At 41.9% G+C, this 18,729-nt stretch overlaps 1 protein-coding gene and 1 long non-coding RNA gene across 9 annotated transcripts in view; one reads left to right on the top strand and one right to left on the bottom strand.

Annotated features, from left to right (window-relative positions):
• Positions 1–18,729, bottom strand: part of LOC144580318 (uncharacterized) — a 169,953-nt gene that overhangs the window by 4,497 nt on the left and 146,727 nt on the right. Inside the window, exon 4 of one of the 2 annotated variants that reach the window (XR_013529609.1) lies at positions 2,746–16,060. The exons of the other annotated variant lie outside the window; for it this stretch is intronic. This is a non-coding gene — a long non-coding RNA (uncharacterized LOC144580318). Of the gene's footprint in view, positions 1–2,745; positions 16,061–18,729 lie in introns of those variants that run through there. 2 annotated transcript variants of the gene reach the window in all.
• The window catches only part of PROX1 (prospero homeobox 1), a 52,608-nt gene that overhangs the window by 16,054 nt on the left and 17,825 nt on the right, over positions 1–18,729 (top strand). For 5 of the 7 annotated variants that reach the window (XM_054248200.2, XM_054248194.2, XM_054248197.2 and 2 more), the window contains exons 3-4: positions 968–1,073; positions 7,612–7,806. In XM_054248200.2, the coding sequence (XP_054104175.1) occupies positions 968–1,073; positions 7,612–7,806 (301 nt within the window). Of the gene's footprint in view, positions 1–967; positions 1,074–3,930; positions 4,124–7,611; positions 7,807–18,729 lie in introns of those variants that run through there. The other 2 variants (XM_054248202.2, XM_054248201.2) reach the window with 2 other exon arrangements.

Below are 18,729 nucleotides of genomic sequence, written 5' to 3'. Positions count from 1 at the left end.
CAGATGTGACCAGAGCCATCCCAGCTCTGAGTCTGCTGAGGAGTGCCAAGAATCTGGGGGAGAATCAGGAAGCCTGGATTGTTATGGTTAGCCTCACATTCTCTTGGGAACTGTTTTAGTTGCTGCTGTTTACAGATCTAAAAGGTAATGATGTTTCCAGATAAATAGGCCTTCTTATTTTGGGTAAGTGGCCATTTATTGATCTGCTAACCCACATGTATTGATTTGTTAGCCCCAACTACTGTGTCACTCAAAGGAGTTAACTATAAATCCAAGACAGGCAAATTGTATTTGGTTTTGGACAGTTGCTTTCACAAAAGAGACAGCCCCCTCCTTGTCCTCTCCATGCCAAAACTACTCTTCCCAAGTTTTAGCTATTATTTAAAAGGAAACAATTAATAGGACATAATAAGATAAAAAGCAAGTGAGTCAAGATGCTCCATTAGATTAACACTAAAAGGTAAAATGTGAAACTTGCATAACAGTGTTCAAAAACAATACATTTTATATTTTCATGTACATTAGCAGAATAATATGCTCTAAACTGCAGTGTGCAGAGAAGAACAAACAGAACTGTAATTGCAAGGAAGAAAAAAAAACTCTTATGACAAGAGTTGTGCAGTACCCGTTGGGTGCGTTTGTCTCCTTAGCAACAAGTGAACATATAGATAGCCTACCAACCTAAAGCAAGAGAAATACTTTGCCATCCTCGCCCCAAAGTAGCCAAGATTCTGCAACTCAATTGTGCATCCTCACCATTGCATTTGGCAACCTCTGATAGGCGACGGTCACTGAGCAAATGCGAGCAAGTTAGCAATGGATGCCATAGCCAGTGTCATATACCTTGCAGCACTCCCACGGCAGCTTGCTGGACCCCCAGACTCTACGGAGGTGGGGATTGGAGAGAGGGAGGTGGGAGTCCTTGTGCTTATGGAATTTTTTTTCCTTAACCAATTGCATCCTACATGCAGGAAGGACTGTCACCCAATCACTTGAAAAAAGCAAAGCTCATGTTTTTTTATACCCGTTATCCCAGCTCCAATATGCTGAAGACCTACTTCTCCGATGTAAAGGTAGGGACATTTTTTATTCTTAATTGTTTCATTTTCTGTGCATGTGGCAGTAATTTGAACTCCCAGAAGTTAACAGAGACGAATGTGGAATTGGTTTAATTCCTAAACCTGTGTTATAATTGATTTAATGCACTTGTCCGTTTGTCTAAAGGTGTGTTAAGCAAAGATGCCACTTGTCTATTAAGACTGAAAGACTGGTAGTAATAAGTCACATGGGTTTCCAATGTGGTCTGAAAAACTTAGCCTCTGTCTTTATAGGTTTGAGTAGCTTCTTTGAAGAAATTTTAGCTGGTAATGGATGGATGTGCTTTAGAGAATGCTTTTTTCCCTCCTCTCAGCAACAGTAAACTGTTTCTGTTTTTGTTTCTGTTGGTTTCCCCATATTTGTGCTTATGAAAGCAAACTCTAGCACCTCTTTTTCCCCCTGTCGAAAAGGAGCGTACATTGAAATTCTCTATGCAGTAGCTGCTTAAAAACAAAAGTGATGATTGTCTCTTATTTACAACTTAATTTGTTGTTGATGTAGAGTACACTGAGCATAAGGAGAATGAATAAAGTGACAGATTCAGGACACATTATTCAAATGAGGATATGAAAGCTGTCGGCCTACAGCTGCAGCCTCCCTCATTCTACAGAATATTGGGACCTCCTGGTTCTCTGTGTGTGTGTATGCGAGTGTGTGTGTATGTGTATGTGTGTGTGTGTGTCTGTGTCTGTGTGTGGGTTTTAAGTAATTGTCTGCATCAACTTGATGTTGTGTTAATCATCTGTAACTTTTTAAAACATAGATTGGGTTTTGATGATGATAATGACACACATGGTATCATTATCCCAGGAACTTGATAAACACTACATTAGCTGAGATTAGTTTATTAGGGGTGGGTGTTTTTTCCCCACCCCTCCCCTGCCCACCCCCATATGTACAAGTTCTTCTTTCTGCCATGGAGAACTCACAAGCTGCCAAAACACGCTCGCTCTTCCACTGCTCCCCGCACGCAGCTTGTTTTGTGCTTGATGCCCAAGTGGCTTCACTGGCCCCATTTTGCAGGCCAACTCATTTCAGTTTCCTTCACTGATGTTTTATTTGGCCTTATAAGAAAGGTTCTGTTTTCCCTACTGTTTTCCCTTGAATTGTGTATCAACTTCAGCCTTTTATCTTTCTCCTTCCCTGGCTGTGCCCCTCAAGTGGAAGGCCTCTTTTCTCCTCGTTCAGCGCCAACAAACTGGGCAAGATGGGGAGGCAAGGAAAGTCCATCACGTAAATGGCTTGTTAGTACTAAGGAAGCACAAACAAGGCTGAGTGACACTGAGGCCAGGAAAAGGGTTTCGGCTTTGTGGAGGATGATCTAGAAGAGACAGATTGAAGGGAATTTGTCACCTGGTTGAGGACTTACCACTTTCTAGAGTCTGGTAGAACCTTGGAAAGTTTGTCTTCAGGAATCCTCCCAACATTGTAGTCTTAAGAGGGGACATGGAGGACAGGGAGGAAAGGGTTATTGTGTGCGCATATGTGTGTGTGTCTGTGTATGCAGATGTCCCTGTTACTCATTCCTTTCTTTTTTTTTTTTTTTTTTTGAGATGGAGTTTCACTCTTGTTACCCAGGCTGGAGTGCAATGGCGCAATCTCTGCTCACCGCAACCTCCGCCTCCTGGGCTCAGGCAATTCTCCTGCCTCAGCCTCCTGAGTAGCTGGGATTACAGGCCCGCGCCACCACACCCAGCTAATTTTTTTGTATTTTTAGTAGAGACGGGGTTTCACCATGTTGACCAGGATAGTCTTGATCTCTTGACCTCATGATCCACCTGCCTCAGCCTCCCAAAGTGCTGGGTATTCATTCCTTTTAGGGCAATGATCGGCGGTGTTGTGAAATAATAATGACAATAGCTTATATTCTTTGTATAGTACTTTTCATCCAGAAGGAGGCCAAAGAACTTCACCAAGTGCATACATAGGTATCACTTACTCACCACGGAAACACAGCCACCAGGAGGGTGGGAAACAGCAGCCATTCTGAGCTAACAACACTCCTCAACAGTAGATGTCAATATTAGAAACATTCATGTTTTTTGTGTGAGTGCGTGCATGCGTGCATGTGTGTGCTGTGTGGTGGCCAGAAAAATGGGAAGATTATTGATCTGCAGCTTTATAAATACCGCGTGATAGAAACCAACAAGAAACTGTTCCCATTCCTCTAGGATGCCTCTAGCAATTCAGCTTTGCAAATGACCACTGACTCTGTGTACATAACCATGAAATACCTGAGTGACTATTTTATTTTCATAATAATATTCAGATTGTTGCCTCTATCCATACCTTATCCATACTGAGAGAGACAGCAGTTAAAGGATACGTGAGTTTGGTTATGTATCAATTATCCACTCTAATGGGGGGGAAACAGTAGGACATATTCGGCAAAGCAGAAAGTCACTGAAGGTCATTTCTCTTATTTTTGGAAGGAATTATAAAGTTTAACTTTCTTAATTATGTTTTTTCTTTGACTAATAATAAATGAACTTGTACTCCTCGAGCTTACACAGATGAGAGTAGAAAGTCATGCATAGAAAGGGAAAGGTAGTCCAGGCAAGGTGGTCCTGAAATTTTTCAGAAAACAATGGCAGAACATTCTGGGATTTCTTTAATATTAAGGATAATCTCTAATTCAAATATTGACAATGGATACACACACATATAAATGTGCATGTGCATGTGTGCACAATATACATATACACATACACACATATCTATAGCTAGACATCGATACACAGATAGACAAATGTGTTTATTTACTTGCAAGGCTGGAAGAAATAGATATTTCTTTATATATGAATATACAATCCAAACTTTTATTTTGCCCAGGATTCAAGAAACCACCAGAGAAATTGGGGAAGAGAACTTAGGATCTTCTCAGAAATGAAACCCTGCATCATTTTTCTGGAACAAGACCATGTAGTGCTAGTCATAATGACATGAGCCTCTACTTGGTAATGGCCATATTCATCTAGGAGAGAATTCCTAATTCTAATAAAAATATACTCTTTCAAATCATAAAGTTATTTTATTCAGTTCCTTTTTTTGATTTTTTTTTTTTTGTGTGTGTGTGTGTTTTTCTTTTTTTTTTTGACAGAATTTCGCTCTTGTTACCCAGGCTGGAGTGCAGTGGTGCAATCTCAGCTCACTGCAACCTCCACCTCCTGGGTTCAAGGGATTCTCCTGCTTTAGCCTCCCAAGTAACTGGGATTATAGGTGCATGCCACTGCGCCTGGCTAATATTTGTATTTTTTTAGTAGACACAGGGTTTCACCACATTGGCCAGACTGGTCTTGAACTCCTGACCTCAAGTGATCTGCCTGCCTCGACCTTCCAAAGTGCTGCGATTACAGGCGTGAGCCACTATGCCTGGCCCTCAAATTTTATTTAGTGATCAAAAGTTCATTTTGCAAGCAAAAACAAAACAAAACAAAGGAGAACAAGCATGAGCAGAAAATATCTTGTTTGCTGAATATGGTATAAAAGTAGTTGTCCATCAAAGCCACACTTGGAGGATAGAACTAGATGGAGTAAATCCTCTGACTTGCTCTAGAAGGTGAGTCAGGCCAAGGTGGTACCCACTCCTTCGTATTTCTCCTTAGGAATGGATACAGTGCGTAACTCTCCACAAATGACTTCCACTTGGGTAAGAGGTAAATGCTTTTCAATTACCTTGGAATGAAACAGGTAGAGGGAAATCATACAATTCAGAGATGTTGGCATGGCAAGAGTACTTCTACAGGGATGACGTATATGAAGGATGAAACCAGGGCCGACCTAGTTAAACTCCTAGAGCAAGAATCTAAACAAAGTTCTGTGTTCTCACAGAGAGCCCAACTTAATTCCCTCATAATGACATGTAGCCAGACAAAAAGCTCAGCTCATCGGGGCTTCAAATCCTTTGAGAAGGACAAGTGGACAAATGTGAGAGAGCTGCCAGGGATCGATGGGCCGCACCAGCTCCCCGTTCACTACTGGGTGCTGATTTTAATGTACAAACTAATAACTCTTAGACCACTAAGTACAACAGATTCAGTGTCATTTTAGCTTTGAAGAACAGACGCTCACAGCTTTTCAAGCCGGCAGTGTTAAATGATGTATCTCATTCCCTCCACCCCTTGAGTCAACTGCTGCCTAGCCAGATTAAGGTGTCAGATTGATTTGTTTTATACATCTTTTGACCATGCTCATTGAATATTTAGGAAGTTTCTTCAGCCCATATTGAGGCTGAGATGTCCCGTGGGAAGCATTAATCAAAGTCACAGAGACTCGTACACTGTGGAAACACAGCCTCTTTATTGTAGCGATTAGTTTTTGCAGTAACACATTAACACACTACAGAGCTTTCCTTTATAGAACAATTGATCCTTTTCTTGTAAGCCACTACAGAATGAGGGAAATTAACTCTTTAAAGTTTAATACTTTTTCTCCCCCAGTGTGAACATCTAGAAAAGACAGGACTTGCTTTTGCTTTTAGCCAGCAACGAAAACTGAACAAATTTTAGTTCACTTCTCGTGCAGAGAAACCCTGCTCTTCAGGCTGTTCTGCTGGTCATTTCGCTTGTCTCATGTTTGGGGAGTCTGTTGTTTTTGTCCATTCTTTCTCTCTGGTATTTCCATTCTCCAACAATAAGCTTTAAATCTCCCTTTATGTCCCATTCGTAAATAATGGCAAGTGCACTTACTTTTTTGTCCTCCCCATTAGGTCATTCATGACCATTCTAGAAAAAAAAATACCCTTCTATTTTTTTCCTCTACAGTACTCTTGTCCATATGAGACAATGTCTTGTAACAATGCAGAAGCCTAATCTCCATGTCAAAGCAATTTTCATTCCCCAGTGCACAGCCTGCTATCATTTTGTAATGTTTTGTTTCTTATTCTAAAAGAATTAAAAAGGAACAGTAAGCCGTCACGGGGGCCTGTAGTCCTTATCTCAGTGTCTGGAAATTTGGACAGTGTATTTTCCTGCTGAGATAAAATGGAAAGAACTCCAAGTTCAGCAGATCGTAATGGGTTTAAGTTCTATTGAAATCGGCAACCAGAAGATCAGATAATGGGGGTCCTTCAGTTGTCTTTTTAATCGGGTTCCCCGCGAGGCTGAATAGAGACAGAGCAGACACACAGAGTGAAAATATAATTCTTGGATAGGTTAAGTACATGTTTGAACTCTTGCAAGCAGAAGCGATTTGCTGATGACTTAATCATTTTCTGGTCAATTATCTGTAAGGGCCCTTGCAACTCCATGGCAATTATGATGCAAGTTGGCCTTTTGGGAGAAACACCAGTCTCTCTGCTTCTGTTTCCTTGTGACTTCCATTCTCTGCCATAAATTTTCATTCATTTATTATCTTTGCTGGTATAGAAACAACTTTCTGTGTAGTAATTAGAGCCCCAATACACACTTTAGCTGTCATCTTGTTGGAGTCTGGATGTTCTCATGGCCAGGGTTTGATAAGTGCTCTTTGTTGATTTTTGATGAATGTACATCTTTTTCTGGGGGCCCAGGGAAGGGGATGCCTGTGATGACAAAAGGCAGGGGGTTGTCTGTCAGCTTGCCTGATATAGAGCTATGGATTTATTGGTTTTGACTTGGCAAGTTGAGACGCATCTGTCCTTTACGTGAGCAGGGGACTGTCAATAAGGATGGTATCATTTGCAGTGCATCCAGGAAGACATCTTCGTTTCAAAGGTCATCAGGAAACCTTGGTAAACAAAGTTTTAAGGCCTAAGCATGTTATAGTAACTTGGCATTTTAAAAAATATAATAAAGGTCCTGCCTATGCCATCTGTGTACAGTGTCCTAACCACACCTCCCAAATGGCAGAGATACCAAGGGAAGGAAGAGGATATGGGTCTTATCCAATGCTGGCTGCAGGAAGCAGATGAACAGGCACCAGGGCCTGACTAGACCTCATCAGATATAAATGCCATGGGCAAACATTAAGTGGAATCATAGCTGTATGGGCAGGGAATCACCCATTGCCAAAAAAATAAGCAAAGGCCAACTCCTCCCATTTTATGGGAAGGCCATTTATCTGCATTGAAGGGGGCTATGATGTGGAGATACAAATCCTCATTTAAAAAAAAAAAGTATATCAAACTAGTGATAGAGTCATGTGGCATAGCACCTCCGGTACTTGGGAACAGCAACCCTCCCAGGATTCTATGGTTTCAGTTAATGTCCATAAGAAGTATATAAATGCAAGTTGTTCTACTGAAAGATGAACAATGGTTAAAAATAAACATGTTCGGCTTAAGGAAAGTCTGATTTAGAATGTGACTTTTCCACTTGAAAGGTAGAGGTTGTGATATGATTTCCATTACGGACAGGTTTTTATAATATAATATATTCCTCCTCTTGCCTCTCTTGCCACCATTTTGGTGGAGTTAAATATATATCTTTCCAAGTAAAGAAGGGAGGGGAAATTTAAAAAATGCTTCAGACACTTAAAAAAATCAATGAAGAAAATGGCAATGTTCTTATCCTTTTCAACATTTAAATTTAACAGTTCAACAGATGCATTACCTCTCAGCTCATCAAGTGGTTTAGCAATTTCCGTGAGTTTTACTACATTCAGATGGAGAAGTACGCACGTCAAGCCATCAACGATGGGGTCACCAGTACTGAAGAGCTGTCTATAACCAGAGACTGTGAGCTGTACAGGGCTCTGAACATGCACTACAATAAAGCAAATGACTTTGAGGTAGGAACTAATCTTTATTTTCTGGTCATCTCCCTTTTCCTTTTTTAAAAAATTTACTTTCTTTAGAAATGTACCCAAGTCTGTTTCTGTGCATATAAGCATCCCCCAATAGAGTAACAGGTAAAGCTGCAATGAGGAGCTTCCGTGGTCCCCATTAGAATCATGAGGCTCTAATCCACTGCCATTTTCCCCCATTCCCTGGCTTTCCAGCTGGTGTGGAAGACTCATTTGGCCACAGAAAAGGGAACTGTAGAATCCAAAGAAAAATGGCAGCAAGGAGCAAAGACAGAGGGATTCATTTTCCAAGAAAGAGGTCCCTACTCCAAAAGGCCTTTTTCATATGTAGGTTCTGAGATGTCAGTGAGCTGATACGTGCTATGGCAGCTACCAACGTTGTTTTCTTCAAAAGTCTAGAAACGTCGACGGGGAAGAGATTCCATGGTTTCTGACTTTGACATTTTTTTTCTTTATGGAGGAAATGGTATAAGAATTTACTAAGTCCGTATCATAGGAGATCCACTGACATCTTTTTTTTGGATTTTGTTTCTGTTTTTGTTCTTGTTGGAGGAGAGACTCATGTGGTTATTTCACCTAGGTGTACCTTCACAAGCATGCTGCTCTTCGTACAAACAATCTCATACACACTTATGTATATTCTAGATCCACACAAAGCAGCATAGAGAATTCCCGGAAAGCAATATCCATGCAACAATGAAAGATGTGTGGCTATGAGTAAGGCATTTCTTTATGGGCTAATGTGGTGCCTCAGCAAACAGTTTTCATCACAACATGATGACTCTATGTGAGACAGCACTAGCAAATCTCCCAGTACTCACAAAGGCATTTTGCTGAGTCCTGCTGGCTGAGGCAACAGTAGGTTGGAGGTGGGAATATGGCAAGAGTTCTGCAGGCCGAACTCCCTGATGCTACGAGCAGATGGGCTGTGGCTTGACAAAGGTGGTCCATTTCTTGTATTATCTTGGTTAGATGCTGTGCCACCTTGAAGGTGGGAATTTTTTCTCCCACATCTATGTGCACTTGGGCCTTATGTTAATATTCTTGCTTTCTTCATGTAGCTAGGTATCCAGGAATACCCAGAAAGTTCCAGTTTTCAAAGGAAAGAGGGCACCCTGGTCTAGCTCTGTCAGTGAAGGGGCATGACCCCTAGTACTCTTCCTGCTTGCCCATTGTTTTTTCAGCTCTTGTCCCGACATTTCTTAGCAATGCAGACAAGTTACAGTGGCTTATATAGAACTGAATGTGGAAGCTCAGCAATGGGGAAGTCATGGTTTTTCTTTGAACGTTTGAGTGGTTGTAGTGCAAGCTACTAATTTATCTTTGCTCTCTAAGATTCATATATTTCTTGTACGATAAATGAAGTTTAGGTGTTTTGTTTCGTTTTTGTTTTTTGTTAAATACATTAAAATTGAAAATTCTTCATGTACTGCTCCACTATTTTAAAATATGTTTTTAAAGTCTCAGTTGTAACAGAGCACTGGCTCACTATAATGACAGAACACTAGCAGATTTCTTCTAAAGCTGAAGAATATGATTATGGCTAACCATTTTAAGGAAATCTTATTAAGAGCGTCATTTCTCCCCCGCCCTTCTGATAAGCCTGTTGCCCTAAACCTTAAGCTAAGAGATTTCTACGGTGTGCTGGGGAATTATTTACACTATATCACGACATAAGTATTTGTTTGGCAGCATACAGCAAACTTCACAAAAGAATTGCCCAAGATTCATGAGATGGCTTCTGCATTTTTGCTGTCTCAAATACCCAAAAGGACAAATCCTTAAGTGCACGCGAGGATTTTTAGGGCTATTTAAACCTTACCTGGTTGGATTTAATCCCCTACCCACAGCCCAGGGGCCAAAATGACACAAACAGGGGATGACTGGCATCAGGAAGTACCTGACAAGCTGCTCTATTTAGCATCATCTAAATCCTCATTAATATGATTAACATCTAATATTTCTCTCTGTGTGAATAAAAGCCACTTCCAGCCAGGCCACCTCTCCTTTATCTGCAGTGTCTATTTTAAGACTGCTTCACTGCAAGGAGTATGGGGCCTGGGCAGGAATTTTGTCACTTCTCATGTGACTTCGGACAGTTATTGGACTATTCTGGGTCTGATTCCTCCTTCAGTGAAAAGGAGGGAAGAAAGAAGCAGGACCATGGAGTGTGCCCTGCCCCCCTACTCACGCGCTCGCACGTTCACACACGCACACACACACCCACCAGCACACGTCATCCTAACATCACGACATCGTTCTTTCATTTAGCCTCTCCGTCTGGCTCATTTACTGACAAAAGTTTCAGATAAGGTGAGCCCTTCTTTTCCATGCCTTTGTGCATGGAGGTCACTGCTTAAGTGAGATGCTTAAAAAGCCACCGTCTTATCGCAGTAGTTTCGCTAGTGTGGGCCGTGGCTGAGAGCCAAAAGTAGATCCGGCACCTTCAGCTGAATACCTTCACTGAGATTGTGGGCACGGCTGTACTTTTATATTTAAGTTTCTCCTCTAAGGTCAAGTAAAATGAACCCATAGTTTAAGTATTAGCAAGTGAATAGGATGGCGAAATGGAGAACCATGTACGCTGTTTCTTTTGAAAATTTCTAAACAGAGGTAAAACATGGTAGAGGGACTTTGAAGCTACATCTACTTGATGCCCCAAGAGCTAGTCGATTCCAAGGAATCGTGTCACCCAGCTTAGTAATAGCCAGTTAAATAATAAAGTGTCTTATTGATTGCATTCCCAGATTTCTCAATCAGTTGTTGGGAGCAATAAAATAGCTAACATTTATTGACTGTTTACCAATGTTCTAGTGACTCTTCTAAGTGTTTTACCAATACCGGGCTTATTTAACATTGATAATAATAATGACAATATAATACCAATATAATAACAAGAAAAACTTCAGTTTGCCCAAAGCTGTACCACCCTCCAAGTTATTCTAACTGGGCACAGGGAGATGGAGCCAGGGAGAGAGAAGGGGGCTTGACGTGTCTTCACTACCGCTTTGTTCTTCCTTCTTTCTCTTCCTACCCTTTGTCTTTTCTCAGCCTTCTACTCCATCTCTGCCTCTATCATAAGCTTGCTGGTGGCACCTCTGTCACTGCTTAGCACCACCCCCGTCCAGCCCCTGCTGCTGATGACTCTCAAGGCTAGAGAGGCTGCTGACCCCTGCTCTAAGGAAAATAAAGCAGATGGGGAAGGTTTATCAGCAGCAGAGAGAGAGTGGCTTGCATCACTCTCCTCTCCTAGACCCTGCATTTCCTGGCCTTTATGAGTCAGGACCTTCTAAGTGGCAGGAGAGCTTGTTCTGCCTTTTGTATCAGTTTACACAATGGTCAGAATTCTTGGCATGGTGTGCAGACTTAGGGTGGTGAGGGATTGAGAAGACCCAAGGGATGTGGAAGAAGACACCGAAGGGGAAAAATACAAAATACACTTTTAGTTTATACTAAAGGGAGGAAGCTTGGCCAGATCACATGGGTGGGTGTCTTGCTTCTGCACATGAGTGTGTGAGGCACGCAGGAGAGCGGTGTGCAGTTACCGGCTGTATCCTTCACTCCTGCTCCTCACATTTAATGGGATTGGCAACAATGAATTTGTCTTTCCAGGTGTGATGGTATATATTTCTATGCTTCATTCTCACTTCACTTTGAAGAGCTTCCAAAAAAATTTTTATGGGCACAAAAAGGAGGTTTGGGATTCCTTCCCAGTTTTTAAATCATACTGATTCTTGTGACTTTAGGGGCATATGAGTTGGATTTTATTGCTTTTGTTGTTTTCCTCACAACTGTGGCAGGAAAAGAAGATGACGATCACTGTGAGTTTCTGAGGCTGGTTTACCTGTATTGCAAAGACCTCTACTGAGACAACTAACTTGTGTAACTCATGAAGATTAATTGCACAAAGTAAGGAGCCAAAAGACACGCACCCTAGATTGGACTGTATTACCTAGGTTAGCCTGTCTATACAGTGCAGCTGGAAATGGCAGAACCATCCAAAGGTCAGAGGGTTTGGGATGGCCTGAGCATAAGTTGAGAAAAGAATGTGACGGATTCCTTTATCTAGGCACACTGAGCTCTTTCTCATTCCTGAGAGAATGAGGTACCGTGAGGTAGTGTTTCCCACATCATGACAAGCCACACATCCCTCCTGGGTGACTTAGTGGCGAGCCATTTACCTGTAAGCAGGGTGTAAGTTTCCAGTGAGAATGACAAATCTCCCTTGTTCTCACTAAACGCCCAGATTAAGGGATGGGAGTCTTCAAAATTAATTGAATGGAGAACTTGATTCACTGATTAGTGGGCTTATGAATGCCATTTTCTAAGGTAGTAATATTACCTCACTGGGCACCTGCTCCATCTGAGAGCCTGTGGATTTGACATTTTTTTGGGTGACACATGACAAGGAAGAAGGGTACTTCCACACAACTTTGAATGTGTTTTCTTACTGTCCTCTTGGAAATAGAAAATAAAAAAGCAGCACGCTCCCCCCACCGCACACACAAACACATACACACTTGCTGAATATGTTCTCTGCCCATACCTACCCCCTTCCCAACCTACTTCCACTTTCAACAGAACCCACATTTCAGAAGATTTAATATATCTGGAAGACTTTCATTCGCATTGTCATCTCTTTAAAGAAAAATGAGGACAGGTGGATTTAGGAAGCGCATCCCCCTGCTCCAAATAGATACTTAAATATGAGTGATCGTTTGGAAAACTGGCACATGAGTGAAAGCCTTTCACTGCTGTTGCAGTCTTTTGGCCTCAAAGCTGCTGAGCCGTTTAAATAATCGCATAACACACTCTTGGTGGGTGGTGAGGAGAAAAAGAAACCCTTACCATTTCTTCCCTTGCCAGTCCTACCGTTGACAAGCCAAATTGATCTTTTAAGAGACCAAATGAATGTTCGCTAAATATATGTACACACATGGCTGCCTGGAAACACATTCCTTCTCCAGAATGATTGCCTGGGATTTGGAGGAGAGTGCAGTAAAGACACCAGGTTGGAAGTAGGGTTGAAGGGCTAGGGGGTGGAGTGGAGGTAGGATTCTGTGCGTATATGAGGCTTCATTTTTGTACTGCTGTCCTTTTGGGATTCAAGGTGTTCATCAGTATAATGAAGCGGGCTCATTGATTTATCATCTATTTGGTAATGTCATTGCATTTTTAGCTCCCTGTGTCTTTTTTGTCATTGGGTTACATTCAAGCACAGTAAGATCAACTTTAAAACCTCCTTACTCAACAGCTTTATTAGTTATAGCATTCCATGACCTTTCTCAACATTCTTAAAGAAAAAGATACAGTGTAATGTCGCTTTACTTTGCTTATTGTCCTTTGTTGGGGTGAACAAAGCATTTTCTACAGTGGCTATATCACATAATTATACAGCTTTCAATAGCAGTGTCTTGGCACATATCAAAGTTCAGAGGAGCCTTTAGAAAAAAAAAAAGATGTTTTGTGGCAGCCTAGGGAGGGTCTCATCTTTCCTTCAGAAAATAGTTCAAGGCTCTTCTGTCAAGCTTCCCTACTTAGAGCTTTTTCTCCTCCTGCTTCATAAAGTTTAAAGGGGATTCAGTGGAGTTCTATGATCTATTTCCTTTGAAAGATTGTTCCTCGGCACAGAGAGGCCCTTTGACTTCAAGAGTTCACAGATTCATGTCTTTAGGTATCATATGTCTGACCTTATCAGTTACTCCATTTAATGTAGGAGAAAAAGTCTCAACTCTTTGTGTTTGTCTGTTTTGCCTCTGTGAAATGATTTGGTGAAAAGACCATCCTTTTTAACACACCACTGAGAGGCCGTTTCTGACTGTAACCTACCCTGTGGCTTTTCTCTCTTTAAAAAAAAAAAATCGTCCTTGTGTTTTGTGTATGGATGAGTTCACAGTGAGAATAGAATTATACAAGGGCAGGCGCACACACAAAAAAATCTTTGCTTTCCTCCCTCACCTCCCGCACCCCCCCCCCAATGATCTATTGGCTCTCTTGGCGGCTGTACCCCAACAGGCGAAGCCATTTAGCAAACACAGAGGTAGCGGCTGTGGCGCTGGGACAGTGGTGGGTTTTCCCTTGCTTCGACCTACCCCTAAGGCCTTCATAATTAATTGTCCTTCAGCGATGAGGAAAGTTCAGAAACAGTGTGTGGAGTGATGCCTATTGTCTGATATTCAGTTCTCCTTGCCTCGCTTCTTTTTCTTCAACCCACAAAGGGTTATCAATGGGAGAAAGAGAGCAAGTTCTCTTCTGAGAGCCACTGGTGGCGGCTGTAGCTTTCAGTGGGATGTTATCATTGTATTCAGCCCATCCTGGATTAAATGTCTGAAGAAGTTCTAACAACCTTTTGAAAGACGGCCTGTTTATTTCGCCTAGATGAAACAAATTCATTTAGCAAACCAAAGCTTGTTCGAAGGTGGTGATCCCTTTTCACATGTCAGAAAACATTTTAGATCAAATTTCTTCATTTTTACCTCCCCACCCCAGGAAATCTATTTAACCTCAACTGTTTGGTTCTTTATACAGGGCAGAAATTCTAATGACCATTCACTTATCGCTCTTAAATACGCCAATATTAATTTATAACAAAATGTTTTGTTGCAAACATTCCTTTTGATGAAGCATGCAAGTTTAATGCTTGAAAGTAGATAATTAGTTTAAAAATATTGCTTCTCCTTCAGTGACTGCCTTCAGCCAGTCTTCAATTCTATCTTGTAAGATGACGTGAAACAAACACATTTTGTCTCCCCACACCCCCCCAATTTTCGGCTGAGACGCAAAATAAAGATGCAGTGTCAAGACAGCTATTTGAGAAGGGTAGGGAAAAGAGAACCGTCTATTAATGATCATTATGCTACTGTTCCTGTTAAATAGGGTGAAGCTAAGAAAAACAAATACAATCGTTCTTCCGAGGAGCAGTTGAACTAGCAAATCGTAGAGGTTTAAAATGACTACATGGCAACTTCAAGGCTGAAGGGAACCATATTTAAAGGCAATCTCTGTGTCTCCTATAGCAGTTTCTTTTGGAGGAAGTGACCAACAGGATGGCCAGAATCGATTCTGCCCCCTTTGCTCTTTGAAAACAATTTCACAACAGACCTTTTGGTATTTAAAGAGAACCTGTATATGGAAGTTGACACAACTAATATAGTCATACCAAAAAGGGGGTCATAAAAAATTAAAGTTCTTCTTATGAATCTTTCATGAGAAGCAATGAAAAGGGACACTAGTGTAGCCAAGTTCTTTGTGCTACAAGCTCTTCTTCCGGGCTCTGAGCTATTGTTCTTTCAGCTCCTCAAACAGACTTTCACTTTCAAACTGACAAAAGTCACTTAAAAGCCAGACAGCTGTACTAACACACCCACCTTACTGAGCCAGAGCCACTGGCAGGTGACAAGGCCTGCTGAGAGACCTTGTTGAAAATGAGCAGGGGTGACTTTCTCATGCCTTAACGTTGCTTTCGCACTCACTTTGAGATGGCCCATTGACTGCTCCTTCGTATCCGCCCAACCCCAAAACAGGCTCCTAAAAATATGTTGTGCATTTTCTTTGCAGTGTGCCACGTGGACGGCCATGATTGCATTTCTGTCTTAGACTTCTGTGGCTAGGCGTGGGTTCCTGGAAGTTTGCACACTTCTAGCAGAAGACAGGGGAGTCTGACTCACAAAACTCTCTGCTGCCTCTTTTCCTTTTGCCCCTCCCTTCCGTTCAAATCTCGCTTACGCTTTTTTCAGATTTCTGTTGCCTCACTAGGGTTGGACAGAAAACACCTACCAAAGATGGACACAAACCTCACCTTCGGATTTAAGATCTAGACAGAGATCGTTAGGTGGGTATTCCTGCCTGCATCCCAACCCTCAGGGCAGCAGCCGCCGTGGGCCGTGGGAGGCCTCCCTGTGTGCGCATTACAGGCCTCCCCTCCCCTGTCACCTTGTGTACAGTCTGGTCTGTGACACTGATGGTGATTATGTCATTATTTTGCTCTGGGGGCCCTGGCACATCTGCAGAGCCCGAGCACATCTTCTTTGTTGCGCTGGCAAATGTCCCACACCGCAAATGCTTCATTAGCCCTGCTGCCGGCCTCCTTGCCAGACGCCTGTGCCCAAATCCCGGCTTCCTTTTGCTCCGTTCTTTTGTGTAGCTGATGATCATGTATTCATCTTCCTGGTTCTTCCCCATTTTCCTCGACTTCTGAACTCCAGATGTCCCAGTTTTTTTGCCCAAATCACTCCAATGTCTACAATGAGAAACGAAGTGACTCTTTACCCTTGAAGCCTTCCCCACTCCTGACCACCTTTCCTACTTTTGTTTTCCCAAAATGAATAGTGACTTTGAATAGTTCCCCACCGTGAGGACTAACGTTTTCAAACTTGCAATTTGAAAAGTGATTGCTTCCAGTTTATGATGAGAGACAGGGTTAAAATGAGTTCAGCATTATTAGGTATTCCTTATTATCTGCATGCTTTCCTCCTCCATCCCCACCTCTGCCCCTCTCCCTATTTCCTTGGCTCCTTTATTTGCATCTGTGCATTGCCACATTTTACCAATTTTTCAAAATCACTTTGAAATGTGAGTACAGAAAATACTCTTCATGCCTTGCTGTGCATGTTATAGTCATCTGAAGGTTCCTTTCTCTAAGTGGAATCTTCATCTCTACTCTCCCCTCTCCCAAAACCACTGCCTCCTCCTTCTGCCCCAGCCCTCAACAATGACCTATTATTAGATACTTAAAGTGATTAACACTTGGCTGTTTTAGAAACAGCTAAAACATTTCTTTCTCTAAAGCTTTATTCTATATATCTGACAGAGCCACAGCTTTTGTGAAGGTGTGCTGGTTTCTACGCTAGCTGCAGTAAATTTTAGAGCTTAATATCTTGGGCTGTGATGGCTACTACATAATTGGTATGTTTAATTTCCCCTTAAATTTGAATTAATTGATCTGTGTTAGCATATTACAAGCAGGTTCTCCAATAGCGTTTCACCAGTTTTTAAATTCTCTCTACTGTAACAACATAACATGATTTAAATGTCTCCATCTTTGAGCAAACCATAAGATTTTAGTTTTCGGGTATAGTTAAAGGAGTTAAGTGTATATTTTATAGGAATTCATGGTCAGATCACTGCCATGAATTGTAATTCAAAATTCAAGACAAAGACTCTGTTCAGGATTAAAGAAAACTTCCTCAGAGGAATGAGTTGCCACATTGTACCAGGCTCCTGAGATTTTCAAATCCCTCTCAAAGAGGGGACCAAGAATATGCATGTTGCAAATATTAGGACCAATGTAGCCAACAAGGTGAGGAGAGAGGCGGTCGGAGAAGATGGGTGGGCTCCCCAACCGACTGTCAGCCCTGGGCAGGGAGCATACTGGGAGAGGCTGGTCCCTGTCATTGAATCATTTTCAAAAGGCTCACGATGTATCCAAAACATTCCTAACCTCCCAGTTGCCCACCATTATGGTTTTATCACCCATGAGTTTCCTTAAACCTTTTTTAAACTTAACCTCATTCTCAGAATATACCACTCCTTAACATAATAATTCTCTAAATGTACTACCTGCTGAGAACATCGTATCTTCTTTTTATGGTTCTAAAAGTGATTCCCCTGGAACTCCACAGGGATATCCCTTGTTATAATACCCTGGGATTTGTGAACAGGGTTGTGTCCATATTCTCCATTTCCTTTCTGATTTGATAGACTTTGATCATTACTCCCTCTTAATCTTCATCTCTCCAGATTAAGGAGCTCTAATCCTTTTTAAAAGCCTAATCTCATACAGTAGTAAGTAGGCTGCCCCGGATCATTTTAGCTGCCCTGTTGTAATGCGCTTCCAGCCTGACTATGTTTTTCTGAGGGACAGTTACAGTTACTAACCCACACAGCAGAACTCCAGGTGTGGACAGTCATGCCACAGCTTGGTGATGGTGCCTCATGCACAGCCAATGGGACTTTTTGATTACCCCAAAAGTTTATCCTCAGAACCTGGAATTCTTGAGTTGGATCTCAGTAATGTTTATTGGTTAAAACGATCCTGGGAGACCAGCTGATCAGATTCTTGGCAAGTACTCTGGCAAATATGATTGTGTGTACAGGACATACCCAGCCAAATAGAAAATAGGCAGATCCACCTCCAGGTGTTTTCAGTGTTCTTGTAGATCAAGCCCTGGGGTATCTGACAGCATGAGGAGATAACCTTAGTCTTGAACTTGAGTCTATAACAATGACAACTCTGGGGGAAAGCTCTAGTTTCTGCTTTATTTGATATTATTTTCAGGCAGGAGATGAAGTGTTCACCTGCAAGTAGACAATATTTTATATAAAAGCATCCCCTTGAAATCTTATAAAGAAAATGCTTTGGGGAATCTTTCCACTATCAGTGGTCCTGGATCAATACCAATGTAGAATTTAGAGCATGGACTCTCCAGCTAGGCCCTGAGATCAAATCCCAGCTCTCCTGCTTTCTAGCAGTGAAACCCTGGCAAGTGTCTTACCCTGCCTGTAACTCAGTTTTCTTATCTGTAAAATAGGGTGTGTGATAGTGCTTACTTCACAACAGAGCTGTTGTGAGAATTAAATAAATCTACACAAGTGTATTAGCCTAAGTAAGTGCTGTATAAGCATTCATGTGTTTTCACCACAGAGCCTATATGTCACCTTGTGGCTGTGGTATCTGTAGTCCAACTATTGCACCATTTCCTGCCGACCCTAAATAGGAAATAAACAAATAGGCAATGAGGGAGCTCTCATCAGATGTGGGACAAATATTCAACGTGAATCTGGTTTTCATAAGAGCAAGTGTTCCTGCTCCGAATGTGGCTGAAAAAGCAACACTACCCTGGAACAGCTTCAGGATGCTGGGGTCATCTGTTCCAGATGAGGACAGGATGAGATGCCGGGGGTGGTGGA

Source organism: Callithrix jacchus, chromosome 19, assembly GCF_049354715.1.
Source record: "Callithrix jacchus isolate 240 chromosome 19, calJac240_pri, whole genome shotgun sequence".
Lineage (NCBI taxonomy): Eukaryota > Metazoa > Chordata > Mammalia > Primates > Cebidae > Callithrix > Callithrix jacchus.
Note: the sequence above shows the minus strand (reverse complement) of the source record. Positions and strands in the feature narration are given on the sequence as shown.